Source organism: Vicia villosa, linkage group LG3, assembly GCF_029867415.1.
Source record: "Vicia villosa cultivar HV-30 ecotype Madison, WI linkage group LG3, Vvil1.0, whole genome shotgun sequence".
Taxonomy (NCBI): domain Eukaryota; kingdom Viridiplantae; phylum Streptophyta; class Magnoliopsida; order Fabales; family Fabaceae; genus Vicia; species Vicia villosa.
In genome coordinates this window covers 58,532,216-58,554,093 of record NC_081182.1, presented here as the reverse complement: position 1 = coordinate 58,554,093, position 21,878 = coordinate 58,532,216, and the positions used below count along the sequence as shown (strand labels likewise).

General features: G+C 34.2%; 1 protein-coding gene and 1 non-coding gene across 3 annotated transcripts; both read left to right on the top strand.

Moving 5' to 3' along the window:
- The first annotated feature begins 8,420 nt into the window (after window positions 1–8,420).
- Window positions 8,421–8,492, top strand: TRNAQ-UUG (transfer RNA glutamine (anticodon UUG)). The gene has a single exon. It is a non-coding gene; the product is annotated as a tRNA-Gln (tRNA).
- A 7,594-nt stretch (window positions 8,493–16,086) lies between these two features.
- On the top strand, window positions 16,087–20,457 carry LOC131661579 (cysteine desulfurase 1, chloroplastic). 2 transcript variants are annotated; one of them, XM_058931167.1, is made up of 11 exons: window positions 16,088–16,251; window positions 16,343–16,606; window positions 16,794–16,927; window positions 17,062–17,221; window positions 17,592–17,778; window positions 18,149–18,294; window positions 18,369–18,441; window positions 18,608–18,671; window positions 18,917–19,016; window positions 19,579–19,737; window positions 20,064–20,457. In XM_058931167.1, exons 2-11 carry the CDS (start codon window positions 16,385–16,387, stop codon window positions 20,232–20,234), a joined length of 1,416 nt encoding a protein of 471 aa, XP_058787150.1. In that variant the 5' UTR covers window positions 16,088–16,251; window positions 16,343–16,384; the 3' UTR covers window positions 20,235–20,457. The 2 variants fall into 2 exon arrangements, with proteins under 2 accessions (XP_058787151.1, XP_058787150.1); XM_058931168.1 differs by having other exon boundaries at window positions 16,087–16,606.
- The last annotated feature ends 1,421 nt before the right edge of the window (window positions 20,458–21,878 follow it).

The following is a 21,878-nucleotide window of genomic DNA, read 5'->3' as shown; positions in this document are numbered from 1 at the left end:
TTTTATTTTTTTTCAGTGAGGATTAGAGGCATGGATGGTACAATTGCGGGTCGGGCCATCGATAGAGCCGAGGCTCGTGCTCGGGTTGATGCTAATGAGGCTGGTACGTCAGTTTTACGTGTTGGGCGCGTTGCTCCGACCGGTTCTAACCGGAAATGGAGGGTTGAGGAGGCACAAGTGCGTAGGGGGTTTTGTGCACCTCGATGCAGAGGTGGTAGAGCTTCCACTGCTGTGGACGGGCAGGATGAGGTTAGTCAGGATGCTAGGGTTGAGGTTGTTGCTAGGATTGGGGATGTTGTCCGTGAGGATGCTTGGGATGATGTTGGTAGGGTTGAGCCAGTGGTTGCTAGGGTTGAGCTAGAGGTTGCTAGGGTTGAGCCGGAGGTACATGTTTCTGATGAGGGGATGGTGGTTGAGGAGCGGGTGATTGTGGCTGATGAGGGGGTTGCTAAGGAGGTGGTGGTGCATGATACAGACACCACCACAGGTGCATCTGCAGAGCCATCAGTACACGCTGATGAGGCTTTTCTAGGAGTAGCTTTTGACAGGTCCGTTTTAATAGGCTATGTTGACCATGTCACTTTTATGATATGGCAGGGCGAGGTATGTAATATTGCTTAATTTTTATTAAGCAATTTAATTTATACAATTGTGTTTTAATTGTATTTTATTTGTTACAAGAGCGTCCAGTGTTGAAGCTCACTTCTCACGGGTCGAAGTTGAAGAACTTCCCCGAGGGACCGATGCCTGAGGAGGTGGCAAGGATCGTTCGGGAGTCCCATTTGTTGGACTTTGCTGGATGTTCTTTGACGATGCTGGACGCCCCTCTATTATCAGCTTTTGTAGAGAGATGGCACCTGGAGACATCATCTTTCCATCTTCCATGGGAAGATGATGGTGACTCTGGATGATGTCAGTACCCTGTTTCACCTTCCAATAGCTGGTACATTTTTTACACCAGTTCATAGGGACCACGCGACAGCGGTATAGATGGTGAGGGATGCGTTAGAGGATGATGAGTTGGTTATGCTCAAGGAGTTTAGTGACACTCGGGGCTTTCACCTCAAGATATCTTGGCTGAGGAAGATTTATTAGTAGCTTGTTGATGCGGGGAGGTACAAGGTTGCCGCTAGAACGTACGTATTACATACAGTGGCATGTACTCTCTCTGCGGACAAGTCTGCATATTATATAGATATCCGCTATCTGACTCTTTTCAGCGACTTTGATACCCTATGTTGAGCTTGGGGAGTGACTGCTCTAATGATGCTATACACGGCGCTTGATGTTGCTTATTGTCCTGACACTAGACAACTTGCTGGTTAACTGAGCTTGCTACAGGTATATATTCTTACATGGTTTTTTTGTGTTTTATTATATTTTACATGGGCTTGATTATTTTTATTTATGCACTGTTAGATCTACGAGCACTCCCATCACGTCGTCCTTGGGCGGAGGATCCATTGTTGTGCAACTGATGACCCTTGTGCGATAAGGTGGAAGGCCAGGCAGACCCTTCTAGAAGAGGCACCCTTGATGAAGTACAAGCGGAGGTTGGATGCTCTGACGCTGGATGACGTTATCTAGACACCGTATATAGGTCACCGGGAGCATCGTCCTTTTGATCCATCTTCCTTATATTTAGGGTATGTCAGATGGGAGAGCCATGTGGCTAGACACTTTCCTGAGAGGTGTCTACGCCAGTTTGGTTATATAAAGGGCATCCCACAGCCGGTCCCAGAGGCTCCAGCTGGTCGCATTGATCGCTGGTTTTAGAGTCACATCCTTAGCTCCCCTCATGAGATCATGGATACAGCCATTGCGATTCAGTAGCCTAGGTAGTGTCAGGATGGATACCTAGAGTGGTTCCTCAGTGTGTCACACTCTGGGGTCAACCCCCCATCTGTTGTAGCATCTGATATTCCAGGGCCTTCAGGTACCAGAGCTTCTTCACCACCACCTCCACCTCCCGCTGGTGACCAGGACAACCGCCTGCAGTACATCACAGTTCACTTGGATAGCCTCATGGGTCTGGTGAACCCTGATGGTGATGTCCATAGTATTTTAGCTAGGTTGGTGGATGTTGCTCGTGGAGGACCTATGTAGATTTATTTTGTTATCATTGTATTATTTGTATATTTGTATATTTTGTACAAACATCTTATGTTTGAACATCTTTTTTATTGCATAATCTTTTTGGCTAGTACATGTTTTGAGTAGATAAAAAAATAACATCAATAACAAACAAACATAGTTAAAAAACATCAGATGACAAACAACAAGCATAAAATTGACAATCAGACCCTCCAAAAGTGTCGCCAAAATCTCAACCGTTTAAAAAACAAAAAATTTAAACACACCAGAAATTTAAAATAAACTAAATGTCATGTATGTTGTACCGGAAATTTAAAATTAACTGAATTTTCGGTATTTTTTTACCAGAATTTTTCTTCGGAAATTCTTTGTTTTTCAAATTTTTTTAACAGGGGTAAAATTGGAATAAAAAATTGGGGGGGTGGTAGGACCAAATTATGGGGTGGCAAGTAAATTTCTCTTAACCCTGCCACCCCTATTTAAATATGAATGAATCGACTAAATTAATGTTGTAAATTTTCCAGACAACTTAAAAAAAAAATTATTGGAAATTTGAAAATTCTGAAACAATCTTTTAGTTTTTTATCGAAATTTTGGTATTTTTGCATGTATTCTTATCGAGAATTTCATAACTCCCAGTATTTATTCATAGCATGGAATCAAAAAATTTAGAATTTCAAGTAGTTTGAAAAGTTAGAATTTTGTCGGAGATATCAAAATTTTCGATAGTTAAATTTTGAAAATCGTGCCGAAAATTTAAGAATTTTCGGTAATATTTAGTAAATTTCGGAATTGGCGGTAGTTCATTGATTTTTTGTGTTTTTTATTTTAAACTGAAGACCAATGGAAAGGACGACACCATTGTAGACAGGACCACATATAGAGCGGCAACCCGGGTTAGGGATGCTGAGACAGAGTCTTCCCAGCTACAGACTAGACGAGTAGTTCCAACTGGTTCTCATCGAAAACGATTGGTTGGGCAAGTGCAGTTCCGTGTACCCCTTAGCACCCAACGCCAAGCGGTGAGATTAGACTAGCAGTTTAGAGATGATGTTGAGGTTGTTCATGCTCAAGAGGTGCAGGGTCAGACTATAATTGACCCAACTGAGATGGTTGAGACAGATGTGGTACATGTTATTGATGAGGTGGTTGAGACATATGTGTCACTTATTTTTGATGGGGTGGTTGATGAGGTGACCAAAAAAATATCTTACTATTGATAAGGTGACCGCCACATATCTGATCCCTATTTATAATGAGGCTACTACTACTGTTGATATAGAGGTTACGACTCCTGCTTCGACAGAGCCATCTATGCACACTGTATAGAGTTCTCAGGAGGAATTAGTGATGGATCAATGTTTACCGAGTACGCTTAGCATGTGGCATAATGATTATGGTATAGAGAAGTATATATATTTTCTGTTTAACTTTAATCTATTTATTAATGTTCCATGATGTGTGGAAATCTAACAAATAATTTTTTAACTTTATTTGTTACAAGAACGTCCCACGCTGAAGGTGACATCCCACAGGTCAAAGATGAAGAAACCTCCCTAGGAGTCTGATGCATGAGCAGGTCAGGCGAATTATTGCTAATTTTGGTCTCCTATCATTTGTCGATTACTAACTCACCATGCTTTATGCTTCACTTATGGCACAAGGAGACATTTTACTTTCATTTTCCATTTAGGGAGATGACTGTCACTTTTGGGTGATGTCCCCTCCTTGTTTTATCTCCTCGTCGCATGTAGATTCTTCATTGCTAATATTATTATCCAGAAGCTTGCATGTATCGTGGTTGTACCATATTTGAGAGTCGTTGAGGAGGTAATGATAGAGGAGTTTGATTGTAACAGGGGAACTCGCCTTCATATGTCTTGGGTTGGGATAGGTACTACGAGCTTGTGCATGAATGTCTGAGTTTGTCGCTAGGGTGCACATGTTACATCTAGTAACATGTACTCTATTTTGGGATAAGTCTCACGTTTATATTGATGCTCGGTACATGTGACTTTTCAGTAGCCTTGATGATACCAGTTGGTGTTATAAGCGTGTTGCATTGACCATCCTATATGCAGTATTTGGAGTTGCGACTACCTCTGAGACCAGACAACTTATGGTTATTTAGGTTTATTCCATGTATATTATAAATTATTATTTGTAGCTTAGTTCTTATTTTACTATTACGAATAAAAACTCTTAATTATTATTTGTTGTGCATGTGTTTTTTTACTAGGGTCGGATATATGAGCATTTCCCCACCATTTGTGATAGAAGGTTGCAGCATACCCATGTGGGTGTCGTACAAACGAGGAGATGGAAGGTGAGGTAAACACATACAGGTGGTGTTGCGGAGCATAGGATGAGGCTTAATGTGTTGATAGTAGATGATGTCATTTGGACACCATACACATGTCATAGAGTTCACCGTGAGTTTGATGAGTCTTCTTTATTTTCTAGTTATATGTGGTGGCACTACAAGAAAAACTTAATCCTGCGAAAGTGATTTAGTGATGTCATAATCACATGTCAAAATAAGGGCAGTAGCGACGTGATTATCATGTCACTACATGTTTTTAATATTAAAATAATAACTGGAACCTAAGCACATGGGAAGTAAGAAATTTTTTAAAATAAATTACGTTGTGGCGTGGTAATCACGTCGCAACCTAGCAATTAAAATAAAAATAAATAAAAGACTCAGACGTTCACATGGAAGGAATTCTAAAATTTTCAAATTTGGGTTTATGACACGTGTTACACGTCGCAACGTGATATTTTGAAATTCAAAAAATAAAGTTGCATTGTTGACTTGACTGGATGCAGGTAATGGTAGGGAGCGCGGTTAATGCAGATGACCGTTTGACTCTGTGACATGGCCTCCACGTGGGAATGTCGCGACGTGATTCTCACGTCGGTAGGGCCTTGATACTTTTTAACCGTTGGTGACTTAGGGTATGTTTGGATATCACGAAATGAACAGAGCGAAATGGAATGGAGCGGAGTGGAACGGAGCGGAACGAATGTACCATTCCATTGTTTGGAAATTTTAGAACGGAATAAGACAAATTATTCATTCCGCCCAAATCGGAGGGGAAGGAATATGGTGGTAAGTGATGGAATGGAATGGAATCCATACCACTCCTTTCCGCTCCGCTCCATCCGTTTTTAAATTATCCAAACAACGGAATATCATTTTATTCCATTCCTTTCCGCTCCGCTCCATCTGATTCCATCAATCCAACGTTGTGGCATGATTCCCACGTTGTTGTTTTGCTTATATAAAAACTATTTCTTCCCCATTTTCAACGTTCTCGTTGTTTGTTTCTTCTTAAACAAAAGTGTTTCTTCTCTCTTCCATATCTTCCATTCTTCTCTCTCTATTCTAAAGGTAATGATACTTTCCTAATTTTTTTCCAATTGTATTTTATATTTTCATTTAAGTATTATTTATACTAATTTAGAAATTTAATTTATATTAATTTTTGTTCTTTAAGATATTGAAGCGAAGAGGATTGGAGAATATTGAAGAGGTTTAGAAAAAGATTGAAGGAGATCGAAGAATAGGTATTTTTGCAATTTTAAATTTGATATATTAATTGAATTGTTGGTTGATTTTTAGATATTATGTTTTTTTAAAAAAATTTGTGATTAGGTAAAATGAAGTTAATTTATAAATTAATTTTGAACGAAAAAATATATGTATTTATAAAACAGAATATATATATATATATATATATATATATATATATATATATATATATATATATATATATATATATATATATATATATATATATATATAATAGTATTTTTTCTAAAAAAATAAAATATATATTATTTAATGGTAAAAAAATAGTTAATATTATTTTGTTTTTAAATATTATGTTTTATGTTTTGTAAAATTTATTATTAGGTAAAATGAAATTATATAAAATACGTAATATAATTTATATTATATTAACTCTTTTAAAACTAAATATTTATATTGTATTTAAAACATAATATTTTTTAAAACAGAATATTTAAAATTATATTTACGTAAAACAAAATTTATATTATATTATTATTTTTTAAAAATATAATATCTATTATTCAATGGCAAATAGAATATTTAATAATGTTAAAATGGTAAAAAAATAAAATTTAATATGTATATAGTATGTTAATTATGTTTAAAAGGTAAAAAAGAAAATTTTGGTAAAAAAATAGAATATTATATATATAGACAAAATTTATATTATATTATTTTAAAAAAAATAATATTATATGTGTTAAGATGGTAAAAAAAATTTATTATGTATATAGGATGTTATTATGTTGAAATGGTAAAAAAGAAAAATTAATGTTTTTATTTATATTTATATATAAGTTATTAAAAATATAATTTATATATATTTTATGTTAAAATAATAATATGTTGGCTAAAATAAAATAATTATGTTTATCTTATATAAGTTTATATATTATGTGAGAATATGTTATAGATTGTTTGAAGTTAATACATGATGTGAGAATATGTTATATTCTATGTGAGAATATGTTAAACAAAAAAATTATATGTATAGTTTAAATACATGTTATATATTAATTAGTGCAATGATTGTAGAAATGTGCAGTATGGAATATTATCTGTTTTATTGTGGTTGGATGAATGATTAATTGGAATCAAGAAGACGTGCACTTAAACCCAAATTTATAGAAGGAGTTGATGGGTTTATCACGTGGGCATTTGCTTAGGAATGTTGTCGAAGCGAAGGGGGAGTTAGGTGTCCTTGTCTTAAATGTGAATGTAGACCTATAATTAGTGACCCAGAGGAAGTAGAACTTCATTTGCATAGAAGAAGTTTCATTAAAAAAATATTGGATTTGGACGTATAATGGTGAAAAATTGTCGAGCAATGTACCCAAGACTAGCAATATGCATGCTTCAAGTAGTCGACCGACTATGGAATATGAGGAAAAATTTAATCTGGTCGGTGACATGGTTGAGGATGCTTTTGGTGTGAACGTGTCCTATGATCAACCTGAAGATTTTGATGGGGAAGAGTCGTTGAATGAGGAAGCGCAAAGATTTTATCAGTTGTTGAATGAAATGAATATACCATTGTTTGATGGGTCGTTGAACTCAAAGTCATCAATGTGTGTGAGATTATTGGCCGCCAATAATTTTAAGATGTGTATGAAATTACATTTAAACATTACATGGTCATATGAAGTTAAAGACAATATTGAGATACATTTAGACATGTCAGTCACTTTTGGTTGTTTATTTCTAACTTGTTTTTTTTACCTAAAAACTTGTTTACTAAGTACTAATATAATTATTTCCTTCATCTTATAACACTCAAGTTAATTATTTTCAAAATTCTAAATTTATTTTGCTGAAGATAATTAAACAATAACTCAATTAATAGTATGTAGAATGTTTCATGTAGTTCATAATATCAACTTCATTCATGAATTTATCTTAAATAACTTGAGTGATGTTAGAATACCAAAATTTCCAATATTTTAGTAATATAGATTATTTTTCTAATACACTTGGTTTCATCCAATTAAGAGTTTCATAGACTTAGTTATACCAACTTAAACTCGGTTGCATCAAATCAATTTTATGCATAATTTGTAAAATAGAACAGTCAACTTCATAATATCATAAATTATTATAAACGTATGATAACTTTCCGAAACTCTTCAGTATAAAAGTTATGCAAATTATCTTTTAAATGAAGTTGGTCTCATCTCAATTCGAGTTTTCTAGTTCCAGATCTATCAGTTTGAAACTAGCTATGTCACGATGAGTTTATGCATAATTTTAAAAACAAAACAACCAGCTTTAATGTAGCACTAAATATTATAAAGGTATGATAAAACTATGAATTTCTCCAATATTAAACTTATGTAAATCAAACTTCAAATGCAACTAGTCTCATGCCGATTGGAAATTTCTATTTTCAGTAATATCAATATGAAACTAGCTATGTTACAATAATTTTCTGCATAATTTCTATAAAAAAACATGGACAACTTTTAACTAACTTGTAATAGTTTTTTAGGTATCAATATAAAGTCAAAAGTAACGAAACTTATATATTTTTTCTATTATAAAAACTTAAATTTAAACTGAAGGTAATCAAGTATAGTTTTGAGAAAAAAATATAAGAACACAAAAATGATATTTTGTAGAAAACGTTATGGACGAGATAATAGACGTGTCGAATATAAAATTTATGGAATTATAGCACTGATGAAAAAAATACCATGCCGTTATGCTTAGGCTCTATAATTCAAATGTTTGTCATACCAACAACTTATCATCTGGTTCTATGGTGTAGTGGTTAGCACTCTGGACTTTGAATCCAGCGACCTGGGTTCAACTCCCGGTAGGACCTTTATTTTAATTAAATAATTTAAAGTTGGATACCTTTATTGTAATTAAATAATTTACGGTTGGATTTACTATTTTATGTACAAATTTTCATTCTTGGTTAATTTTTATTCAATATGTCATTACCATTCAAACAATAATACACACCTTTAAGAGTCACTAAATAATAAAATATATAAAAAGTTGTAGCATTTTACTAAATAACAAAAACAACTACTATTTCTTTACTTCTACATTTTTTTAAAAATTTGTATATGATAAATTATTAGTTTTCATAGTTGCAACTTACATCCACTATCACTGTAAGCAAAACAACAATAAAATAAGTGTTTCAATTCATGGTGACGTTACAAATAAGTATTGAAAATCAGATTTTATCAATTAAGATAAAGAACTTAGTGGATTCGCTTCCTCAATGCATCGTCCAATTTTCATTCTAAGTAAATTGAAATTTTAACAAAAAGCTCGCTTATGAAACCTTCTCTGCTCCACCCCATTTTTTAAGTAGGGTAGCAGGGGCGGCCAACTTAAGGCACCGAGCTAGAAACCTTGGTCATGTCGGCCTGAAATGATGGGTCAAACGGGTCGGCTTGACGGTCTGACTCGTTTTGCCACCTCTAGATGTGAATGCTCTTGTCAAGTTAGATGATAATGTGTTGGGTAGATTTGAGCAAGACAATTTGGGTCACGGGGGAGTTCATATCAAAAGAGAAATATGCAAAGATGAACTCTACGTCAAGTGATACTTTCACACGGTTGAATATGGCCACTTTAGAGCAGTTGTGAAAGTGTTAGGGTCATATGGAGTGGGCTCCCTATAATGCACATAAATGAAGGTTTTGAAGGCTAAATGCTCGTACAAGCAACCTCATTCCATGTCAACCATCTTGTTCTCTAACTCTTCTCTAGTGACTGCAGTTGATATGATCTTCAGGTGCACTGAATAATTCCCCAAATGGGCTTTATATGGTAGAGATAATTTGCGAACATAACATTTATTAGACGCACTTTGCGGAGAAGGTTATGTTGTCTATATAGATCTCGTATGCGCAGTCTCTTTAGTTGTTAACCTATGATTGAGGGGGAGATGTCTGATGAGTTTGGAAGAGTTTGTTGTCTCTGCACCCTTGATGTCATTGTTAAAACCTGATGGTGGCATATGATAAGTTGTTGTGGGTTCCATTTGGAGGCGTTTGGTATCTGATGTTACAATAAAAGGGGTCAGTAAATATGTGACACAATATCTCAATCACATCCAGTTTGGAGTCGGGGTATTAGGTGGTGCTAATGCCATATAGCATAGTGCATATATGGTGTTGAGTAAGAGACATGGAAATGACTCTTTTTCTATGCTCAGGGTAGATTTAATATATGCTTTCAACCTTATTGATCGATAAACCTTCTATGAGAGGTGAGTGTGAGATACCCATATATTTCCTTCTGGGTTGATTTTATTCATGGTTATGCAACAAGGTTATACCTCAAAGATGGACATATTATGTCAGCCACTAGAGTGTAATAATATGACTTGTTAGGGCGGCTTCTTTTTGCTCTTGTGTTGCATAAACTTAATCATTAAATTAAATACAATTCTAAGCTTCATCTTCATGTTAGGTGTCTTGATAACAGGACCATCATAAAAGATTCATGGAAGATGGTTAAAGCCTTTGATATCATTCGAGAGATTAGTGGAGGATAAGGTCTCGAATTGAATATTCATAAAACTAAAATCTTTTGACCTTCGTGTGATGGTAGTAAACTTCCTGATGAGTAGTTCCATTTGGGCATTAAGAACCCGACATTAGGGATGAAACTGCTTTGAGTGACTATTAACTGATATGAAGGCTTTATCGAGGGTTGTCTATGAAGAAAGTGGAAAGGGTTGTTGAGTTAATTCATCTCTTGCCACAACTAAGGGGTTATCAGAGTGGGCTTCTTCTAATTTGATCTTGTATGGGTATTTCCACACTCTTTTTTCACCTAAGAATTTGTCAACCTAATCACATGGGGAAAATAACTATTGGTTTGATAAAGAGCTATCAAGGGCGGTTGAAGACACTGTAGTTTGTGGAGGTCCTTTCTTCGAGGACCTTAAATGGAGGGTGACTTGTTTACCAATTAGAATTGGGGGATTATGTTTGTACTCAGTAGTAAAGGCTACCTCTTACACTTGTGTAGCTTTTAGGCCCCCATCTTGGATGTTATATGATCATATATTAAGAGACAACGAGATATATGGTATGTACTTTTATTTTAAAAGAGTTTTGAATGGTCTTAGTGTTGTGATTCTAGATTTTAACGTGAATAATTTAACTATGAAGGACATCATCCCTCCGGGAGCATAACATGTTTTCCCGAGTGCCCTTTTTAGTAAATATATTTTGGTTTTTTGCAAGCATCGCATGCTTAGGACGTTCTCATTATTATTCCTATTAATGGACTAGTCCAATACACGATACCTATAAAGTATTGCATTATCCTTAAAAATCAACTTATGATTCCCTTATTTCTTATTGATTAAGTATTCCATGTTTGCCGTAAGACGTGCTTAAATACATTTGAGAAACACACGATTCATTATAGGGAGATTTCTAGCTTCAAATACCGACATGACTTTGTTATGGATGTCTTATTTAATATATTTTGGTGGGTCAAAGTATCTGTAAAGAAATATGTACCTATGAATTTATTGACTGACCAACAGAATAGGAGATCGACACTTACGCCAACATATGTTCTAGTGTACAAGTGGGTAGGAGGGAAACACACACGTATAAAATTGATTGATGTTTCCCCACTGGTATGACTAATGACTGAAGGTTTTACTGAGAGACAACTCTTAAAGTCGCTTTAAGTAAAATGTCCAAGCTTAATAAAACGTGTTCCGACAATCAACATGATTTCATAACATCACCTTTGACACTTTTGGTTTTCTAGCACAAAAAGAAATGTTTTTTTTACAGATAATGCAAAGACTCATGCATAACAATATTAATGTTGTGTCTCATAGGAGTATGAATGTAGTTCTTAAGATGATTAGTTTTGCCATCCTAAAAAGGGTAACAACACAACTTGTTGCTCGTTTGCCTTCTTTTTTTGAATAATCTTTAATGTATATTTTTATGATGTTTTTTATTAAAGAAATGAAACAACAACAACTCTAACATCAATTTACTTGAAATTGTTCCTAATTCCTTCATAATCTAACACTTCCAAAGTTAATCAACATACATCCAACTCTTAAGCAACCATAACAAACTTGAAACTATCATGCAAGATATTTCTCTCATATCATTCATCATTTCAACTTATCCTCTTTTGAAACTTTTGATTTTCTAGCACAATAAGCAGTATATATTTTGCAGAGAGTGCAAAGACTCATACAAAACAATGTTATGTCTCATTGGACTATGAATGTAGTTTTTAAGATGATTGGTTTTTCCATCCAAAAATAAATAGTGATACAACTTGTTGTCTATTTATCTTATCTTACTGTATAATCTTTATTATATATTTATATGATGTATTTTTATTAAAAAGGGAAACAACAACAACCATAACACCAATTTACTTAAAATTGTTCCTAATTCCTTCATAATCTAACACTTCTAAAGTTAATCAACAACAAATCCAATTCTTAAAATAACCATAACACACTTAAAACTGTCATGCAATAGCCTTCTCTCATTTCATTCATCATTTCAACTTATCCTCTTTTATCCTAAAATCCATAAATTCATGAATGGATGTTAAACCCGTTTATGGTTCAAATTTATACCTACTATCATAACACACATAAAAGAGAGACGAGAAGGAACTCACTTTTTTCATATTTCCTTAAATACTTCAAGATAAAATAATTGATTTGGATTTTGATCTATGTTGATGTCAAACCTCAATTGGTTCACTTATTTCTCCTTACGTGACTTGCTCTTCAAGAATTGGAGTGAGCTTTGTTTGTATGTGTTAAAGGGTTAAGAAAGCTTGATAGAAGCTAATTTTTTATTCTATTTTCTCTGATGCAAAACGTAAGAGGGAGGGAAAGAACGAGTTCTTGGCCATTTTGTTGGCTAGTGATTTAAATAGGGGAGATTTTTGTAGCACATTGACAAGTTTGCCCCTTTTACTAAAAAATGTTTCCCAACATATCTCCATCTTCCATCATTATTCTCTCTTGCAAGTTTTGTTGTTTAAGTTTCTTGGTTAAGCTCATATGTGATCTTAACTTATTGGTACTCGACATGCATAAGCAATACATCCATTTCTTAAGATAAAGTCAACATCTTCTTCTTACCTTTGTTACTCTCCTAAGGTTTCATGGGAAATGGGCTTTTGATACTTCTTCTTCTCTTTCGAAAGATTTCTTTTACTATTGTCACTTTACGATAAGAGTATCTATGTTTGTTCGGATTTTCCTTTTTTCCACATAGTTTCTTACTATGGAGATTACACCAACTATTATTTGGAAGGCGAAAATAGATATCTTTGTTGATTGGGTGGACCAAGAAACATTGGAGATCGTATCCACCTTCGCCCACGAGGGTGGCTTATACTATGATTTGACAGACGTGGGACCTTTATTCGACTGATATGCAGTGAATATAACATGAACATCGTTCCCTTCCACAAGTGCTTACTATCTTTTATAGTGGTATGTTTTTCATTCAATGACTTAGAGATTAATGTTATGAATTCCTTAATGATCATCCATTCACAACTGTATCTAGTGAGCTGGGAGTTTGTCAAGGCTTTTCAATATTGGCGTGAATATAAGGTTTGTCAAGGTTCTTCTTCTACAATCAATAACTTCAACAGTCTTCTTGGGGAATTTCTCCCTGCGCGGGGAATGATTATTCTTTGGTGAGTCTTTTAGGTTTGTCTGTTATCTCAAGTTATCTCGGGTATATTCAACCAACTTCCCCTTCTTAATAAATCTGTTTATTGCATCCTTCAGCTGGATGCAATCATTTGTACTCTGGACGTGATTCTTATGGAAACAATAATACTCGGACTTGTTTATTCAATACAAATCCTTTATTGAGTAAGGTTTTTTTATTCCAGCCTCTCGTTGAACACAATATTTGCCAACTCCTTTCAAATATTATCCATCTAAGTATCCAAATGAGTGTATGCGTCGAATCTAGATCCTGAGTTGTGTTATTTCTACTTCTCTATGGTGACCAACATCTTTTTCAGGTACCCAGTTGAATCCAAGATTCCCGACTTCTTGGCGTTCCTTGGCTAGGAGGTTTTCTTTATAATTTATGTACGGTCGTGCCTACTCAATAAATATTTTAAACTACGGGCTTCTTCTAGCCATAGTTTTTCTCAGAGCATGCAGTGTTGCTGTAACTCCCTTTCAAATATCTAGTATTTCAACCTATCACCAGTGCGTCTCATGGATATTACTACTTTGGTGAAATAATTAACGTATTCTTATAAGATATTTTTCTTCTTTTGTGTAATCCAATTGAGTACGACCATTATTGTGGGTTGCAATATTCAGGCGGTGAAGGCTTCGTAGAGATCTTTCTAAGAATCAATGCTCCCGTCTAGTAGGGCCTTGAACCAAGTCATTATAGATCTAATCTAAGTTATTGAAAATAGATTACACTTTATTGCTATATGAGCATGATAATAGTCTAACTATTGTCTATATGCTTTACGTGTTTATCCGGGTTCCCTGTTCCATCATATTTTTGAAACCTCGACGATTTCTTTAGTGATATAAGAAACCTGCTATCGAGCATGCGTTTAGACATGTAATTTATTATATGTATCTCTCATTTCTTCGAGGATGATGGACTTTTAGGGAAGTATGTCTACCGTTTTCCCCTTATGAATTAAGGGGAGGAGTCTTATTCCTTCGATAACGTCTACAACCTCAGGACTTCTCCATATAACGTTGCTTCCCTAATGGAAGTTGACTCAAGAATGATGAATTACATAATATTATTCTTTGGATTAACGTGTTATAGACTCTTTTCGATTTGGAGCAACCTTTTTGCTAGAAATTATGAATTATATCGTTGCACCGTATTATAAATGTTGTTCAACATATCATTTCCTCCATGTACACAAAGGTTAGCATGTATAACCAAAGGTTGCAGAGCGTTTACTATCCATGTATCTTAGGTAGTGGTGGAGGTCGATACGATGGTTTGCCTTGTCGAAAGCTGCAAGGATCTGAAGAACGAAAAAGTCTGCATCTTGTTGTAAGGAACTGAAAAAAGACGATACTAAGACTAGACCGTCCTCTGTTTGAGGAAGAGAAGACAATTCTTTAAAAAATCTAAAATTGCGGCGACGGCTTGCCGTTGAACGGGAGATCGAGTGGCTTTGCATGCCACCATGGTTGATGAGTCTAAAGAAGGAAGTTGAGATTTCGAGGTAGAAGACCAAGAAATGAAGATCTGAACTTCTAAGAGAGAAAATCTAAATCCTTGGATCAAAAGAGAACTAAAAAGGTGAAAATAAGCGAGAATCAAATTTTGATTCCCACATACGCCGCCGCTGTTCCGTGGTGGAACCAAAATAGTTATTTGAACATTGAAGTAATGCTTGCTACAGTGAATTTGAACTCCTAATGTGGATGAAAGAGGACAGATCTTACAAGATTAACACTCGAACGCTCAAGTCAGCAAGAGATTAAGAAGTGATGTGAGAGTTATAATGAATTTGAATACAAGATAATGATGCACTTTCACTTTTAGGGTGTTAGATGCAATGTTTTAAAATCGGACCGGACCGACCGGTCAGACCAGTTGAATCGAGAATCGGATACGTAACCACCCTAGTTCAATAGCTGGATCGAGAATGTCATCGAACCAGTGTGAACTGGTAAAAAACGGTTTAAACCGCTAAAACCAGGAAAACCGACGGTTTTTCATAACTGGCGGATTAAATTCATTTAATAAATTTTTAAATTTTTTTAATTTTAAAAAATTAAAGCGACGTCGTTTTAATTATTTTTAATGAAAAATAAAAATAAAAAATAAAAGAAAATAAAAATAAAATTAAAAAATTTGTAGATGCGGTTGATTTTGTTACTGATGATTGATATTGAAGAAAGAGATCCCAATATTTAATCAGTTTTTCCTTTCTTAAATTAAATTTAGTAAACAATGAAATTATTTTGTTATAAATTATTCAATTAGATTATGTTGCAATTAAACTTTGTTTACAATTATACTTTATAATTTTGTATTATTTTATCATGTGTGATACTTATGTTTAAAATTTGAATTTAAATTATGAACTTGGGAATTTATTTTTAATATAATATTTTTATAAAATTTAAGTGCTAGTTATATGTTGTAGAGACTGAATCATCCAGTTTGATAAGTTTTATACGTATATAATTTTGTTATAACGACCAGTCTATTCAACCAAGTTATCCGATTTAATCCGGTTCAAACATGCGATTCAACCAGTGACCCAGTAGTTCGACCAATAAACTAGTGACCCAATACTTTTACCGATTTGATGTCCGGTCTGATTTTTAAAACATTGGTTAGATGTAAAACATATAGGAAAAAAAAAAACATTCAAAGGTTGAGATTAAAACTGGAGAAATAAATTACTTTGTTTAAATAAAAAAATAAGAATAAAAATCTATCTTCTTTCTCCTTGAAACCTTGCTTAAGCTCACCCACTTTCTTTGTTTCATCGGAGTCAATCACAACTTTCTCACAACTGTCACCGTCCTGCCGCTGTTGGCCATCGTTGCTTCGCCGCCGCCGACTACCACTATCAATCACAGCGTATAGTTCCGCTTTATGAATTTCGTAAATTCTTATTATTCTTCTTCTTATTATCATCTTTTGCTGCAAAATTATTCAATTTTTTTATTAGATACAACCGAGGCTTTAGAATTCTCCTATTGGATTGTTAACAATGGAAGTTTTAATACCAAAGCTTCCATCTTTCAAATTTCGGAGTCCAAGTTATTGCTGTTCAATCACTACTAGGACATCATCATGTGTTAGAGTTGGATTCCGACGTTTATCTTCCCTACCTATTTGTGCATCGACTGTTAATCAAACAGTAGCTGAACCTACTGTTGGCTCCCCCTCTTTAGGTCACTCTACCAGACCCCATTTCCCTATTCTTCATCAGGTGCTTTTTTCTTATCTTCAACTTTATTTTCTTTAATTCTGTTGATTGTGTTTAGATAGGTTAGTTAGTTCCTGAGATTTTTGATGCTTATGCATATGATGCGATTGGATCATTTTTATTATGATGTCTACTTGGTGTGTAGATTTTGTGTATTTTATAAAGTTATGAAACTTAACTCAATCCACAGGAAGTAAATGGCTCAAAACTTGTTTACATAGACAATGCAGCAACCTCTCAGAAGCCTACAGCTGTTATAAAGGCATTGCAAAATTATTATGAAGGTTACAATTCGAATGTGCATCGTGGCATACATTTCTTGAGGTACTTATTATGCGTAGTTTGGAGACAATTTTATGTAATTTCCTTTATATCCCTTCTGCATTTAACGGGGGATGAAGATATAATTTCTATCTATGATTCTTAAAGAGCCAAATGTTTTCTTGCTATGAATGTAGTGCAAAGGCCACAGACGAGTATGAATCCGCTAGAAAGAAGGTTGCGGCTTTTATTAATGCTTCGGATTCTCGAGAAATTGTATTCACAAGGAATGCTACTGAAGCTATCAATCTAGTAGCTTATTCTTGGGGCTTGTCAAATTTAAAACCAGGAGATGAGGTATTTTCATTCTACATTTTTTTTAATGAATTTCAACTTATTGCATGTTTGGAGAAAAAAAGTTGTCGCACTGTTTTGACGGCCTTCTGAGAGAGCTTTTAAAAACTATGCAATTATTTCCACAAAAGTAATCCTAAACAAATTGTTCAATATGAAATTATTTTGTGCATATTTTTAAGATTCAGAGATTATTAAGGCTTAACTGAAACTATCAAATGTGATTTTGAAAAAGGAGTTTTAACATCGAGAGGAGACGTTGAGGTTATTTTTAATAACTCAGTTTAAGTTTAGCATAATTTTTTTCACAATATCATTATCTCCTAATTATGCTCATGTAAAATCTTAACTTTTGTATATTATTGCAATGCAGATCATACTTACAGTTGCTGAACATCACAGTGCAATTGTTCCATGGCAATTAGTAGCTCAAAAAGTTGGGGCTGTTTTGAAATTTGTGAATTTAAACGAAGATGAAGTTCCAGATATAGACAAATTGAAGGAAATGCTTTCAAGGAAGACCAAAATAGTTGTTGTTCATCATGTGTCAAATGTGCTTGGTATGTTTCTCGCCAGGATACTACACTTTGGTGAACAATAATTTATGCTGTCAAAGATTATCTGCCTCGGTGAATTTTGTAGGTTTTGACATTAATGGTATTGAGCCAAGGTTAAAGACTCTAGTACTGAGCCAATAAGTAAATGCCTAATTATATGCATATTACTGAGACCCAATACCCACAACAATTTTAAAACATTTAAACTTGGTGCATATATCGTATATGAATGCTCACAACAGCCCTCCAAATGTTTCCATGTTTTTTCAACCTAACCTTTTATTTTCAACAATTGTTAGTTCTTTTACTCTCTTTAAATTTTTTTAACTGAAATGGATGGGTTTAAGTGTGTTTGTACTCTGCTTTTCTGTAGCTTCGGTTCTTCCTATTAGAGATATTGCACATTGGGCACACGACGTTGGAGCTAAAGTTCTTGTAGATGCCTGCCAGAGTGTTCCACACATGACTGTTGATGTTCAGAACCTTGATGTTGATTTTCTCGTGGCTTCTTCTCATAAGGTAGAGTTGTTTATGCATTTTTGAATTGTAACTCTTCCAGACAAGTGTAACAAGTTGTTGAGCACGTCCTACAGATGTGCGGGCCTACAGGCATTGGATTCTTATATGGTAAAATGGACCTCTTGTCTTCCATGCCTCCATTTTTAGGTAAGTATTATACACGGTGCTTTACTAACATTTTCCTATCATACACGAACAACTAATTAAATGCAGTAGAATAAAAGAAAAGTTTCTGTTTGTTTAGGCACCCTGTTACTAAGATTGTGTTTTGAAGCTAAACATTTCCGTGAATATCTTCTTTTGCTGGTTTTAGGTGGTGGTGAAATGATTGCAGACGTATATTTTGATCATTCAACTTATGCTGAACCTCCATCAAGGTTTGTGAACTTGTTTTTTTCTCTTTAACCAAAAAATGACCGGGTCTACCATTTAAATGATCGTTATCAATATTACTTATCTTGGACTGATACTCTGGTGGTTTACTCCTATCCTAAAGTTAGATATAACCATTCATAACCTATAATCAATTTTCTTTGCCTCATATTGCTAATTTTTTACTGCTACTGTGACATTTATCATCGGTTACTTGTATCTTAATTCTGAGGCTTTTTAACCATCCCAGATTTGAGGCTGGAACACCAGCTATTGGTGAAGCAATTGGATTAGGAGCAGCAATTGATTACTTATCTGGGATTGGAATGCAAGCCATACACGAATACGAGGTAATTTAGGCTTCAGTCTGTGTCTTATGAACTACGGTAATAACACACAACATCTCATTATGATTTACTTGCTTTCTCCTCAAATATCACACCTTCTGTATATGATGTAGCATTTTCTCCTTCATGCATATTGTATTTTTTATTTGGGATTCTAGTATGCTTAACCATCTAATAACAACAAAACCCACACTTAATGTAGTGATAAATGCTACTGATCAGAGTTTAATGCACTGAGTATGTTTAAATTTACCAGCACATGAAAATAACATTATAGTTTGCAAAACTGAAAGCCAAATGTGTCCCAAGTCCAACTCTTGATTTCTTTTTTTATCATCCTGATTGTCTTTCTTCTTCACGTCATCATAATTTTCATGATTTGAAGCCTCAACCTCATCAGTGTCATATTCTTCGAAGCAAAGCCATCCTGATATGTTAAATTACTGATCTTCAATCAATCATATCAACAACATCAGTTTTCATATCTTTCAATAGAGTAAGATAAATTGTATTTATATTTTATGAGTAGTGTGATAATATTGGTCTAAAATTTCAATTTTCATAGGTGGAGCTGGGTAACTACCTGTATGAAAAACTTCTTTCAGTCCCAAATATCCGCATCTATGGGCCAGCCCCTTCAAAAGAAGTCAAAAGGGCTTCTCTTTGTTCTTTCAATATTGAGAATTTGCACCCTACTGATCTTGCAACGTTTCTAGACCAACAGGTAAGAAGATGAAATACTCTCTACAGCTATATGCATTTTCTATGGTGCCTTTGAATGAATAATTTAGTCAAGTACTCTATACATTATTCTAAGGAAATGACTAAGTACTTACTCATAAGCTATTAGCCTATTATATTGAAATAAGTTGGAAACAACTCACGAACATGCCAAAAGCTATTTTCTATAAGTGTATCTTATGTGAAGTTTTATATATAAATGCCTCATTAGTCTGTACAATCAGTTTTCGGTAGTAATTAATTAATACTGATGAACATGTTTGGAAAATTTTCTTTCTTGAACTGTAATTAACAAAATATCATTTACAGCATGGAGTGGCTATCAGATCAGGTCACCATTGTGCCCAACCCCTCCATCGATATTTAGGAGTCAGCGCAAGTGCACGTGCCAGTCTTTATTTCTACAACACTAAGGAGGATGTCGACAACTTTATCCACGCCCTCCATGACACAGTCAACTTCTTCAATTCATTCAAGTAGTCATAATGTGTATGTATAAATTAAATTTTGTTTATACATCAGTTGGAATTGGTTCAATTTATAGGAAAAACAAGCCATGCCGACTACTCTTGCTGATCTCATACATAGGCATCCACTAATTACTGTACCCCTTATTAGTGTTATACAAGCTATGTTATGCATAAAATCAGTGTTCGATTAATACAATAATCGTGTCATTAGCTGAACGAATCAATCTTGGACATGTCAAATGACTTGATAAGCTTTTTTCATTCACAATTTGAGTTCAATGTTTACAAAACTAAGAATATATTGTTGTTTGCAATTCTATAGATTTGGTCAATCTTGAACATAATCACACTTTGTTGGAAAAGAAAAGTATTATTATGTGTTAACTCAACATAGAAAGGGAAGTGCAATTGATATTTTTTAAATTTAAAGTTTTAAAAAAAAAAAGATTGAGACTTTTCAAATTCTTGACGGATTTGCTAACATCCCTAATGCTTCTACCACGTTAACATTTTTAAAAGATGTGTGGGCAGAGAGGTCTTAGGGCCAGTTTGTTTCAGCTTTAAAAATATGGATTTTTTTTTTTGTATTTTTGAAAATAGATTTTCTAAAACCGTTTTTCAAAATATTACAAGTTTTTTTATATTCGTTTTTTCTAAAATGAAACACTTAATTTGACACCCTATAACATAAACATACATAATTGAAGACCAAAACTTAGTCAAAATCATAATTTTTCAAAAAGTTGTATTTCAAAAATGATTTTTGCGAAAATCTATTTGAAATAGCTTCAAAATTAAGTGATTTTTTGAAATTTTGATATCCAATTTTTTTTTCCATAAATAGATGAAATACCTAAAATCACATTTTAAGAATAACTATTCAAACAGATTTTTCATTTGAAGCTTTTATAAAAAGTTTCTTTGTAAAAAAAATTTTCGCAAAATTTGATAACACTATAAAAATCATTTTTAAAAAAAGCCAAAACAAACGTGCCCTTAATCATATTGTCTTTTTAGGTTTCGTGCTTGAGAGACTCTGAATTGTGAGGTTTTTCTTTAATCACATCATCCCTCTAAGTCTCATGCTTGAGAGACAACTTCGATTGAACTTCAAAGTGCTCGGCCCATCAATTATTTAGTCCGTAATTACAAAAAGTAACATGAAAAGGACTTGGGCGCGAAAGAGCGGGGTTAGGAGGCGAGCACATGATCTCGCCCGATCCAATGCACCTTGGTCATAGATCATAATAGAACAGGTCCAACCACGTATTAGGAGACTAAATGAAAGTCATTGCAAGTCGCATAAATCAACCTCACTCCATATTACAAGGGATAATTTACCAATTCACTCCACTATTAGGTCAAAGTGAGGCGCATGACCGGATTTGTAGGCATCGGAAACCAATCTTCTAAACAATCTTCAAATTAAGTAATCGAACCTATAAATACCCTAGCTAGACAGCCGGATGGACAACGTTGATCTAAAGACCTATTGATGTTTGTTAGACAAACAATTGATAATGAACAATGAAGGGGAGGTTGCATTATCTATTTTGGTGTGATGGGAAAAGTAGACTAAATTATAGTTTTTCGGTATTGTCTTAACTTTAGACGGTATTGTCCTTTTGTTATGTTTTCTAGTGTTAATCGCCAT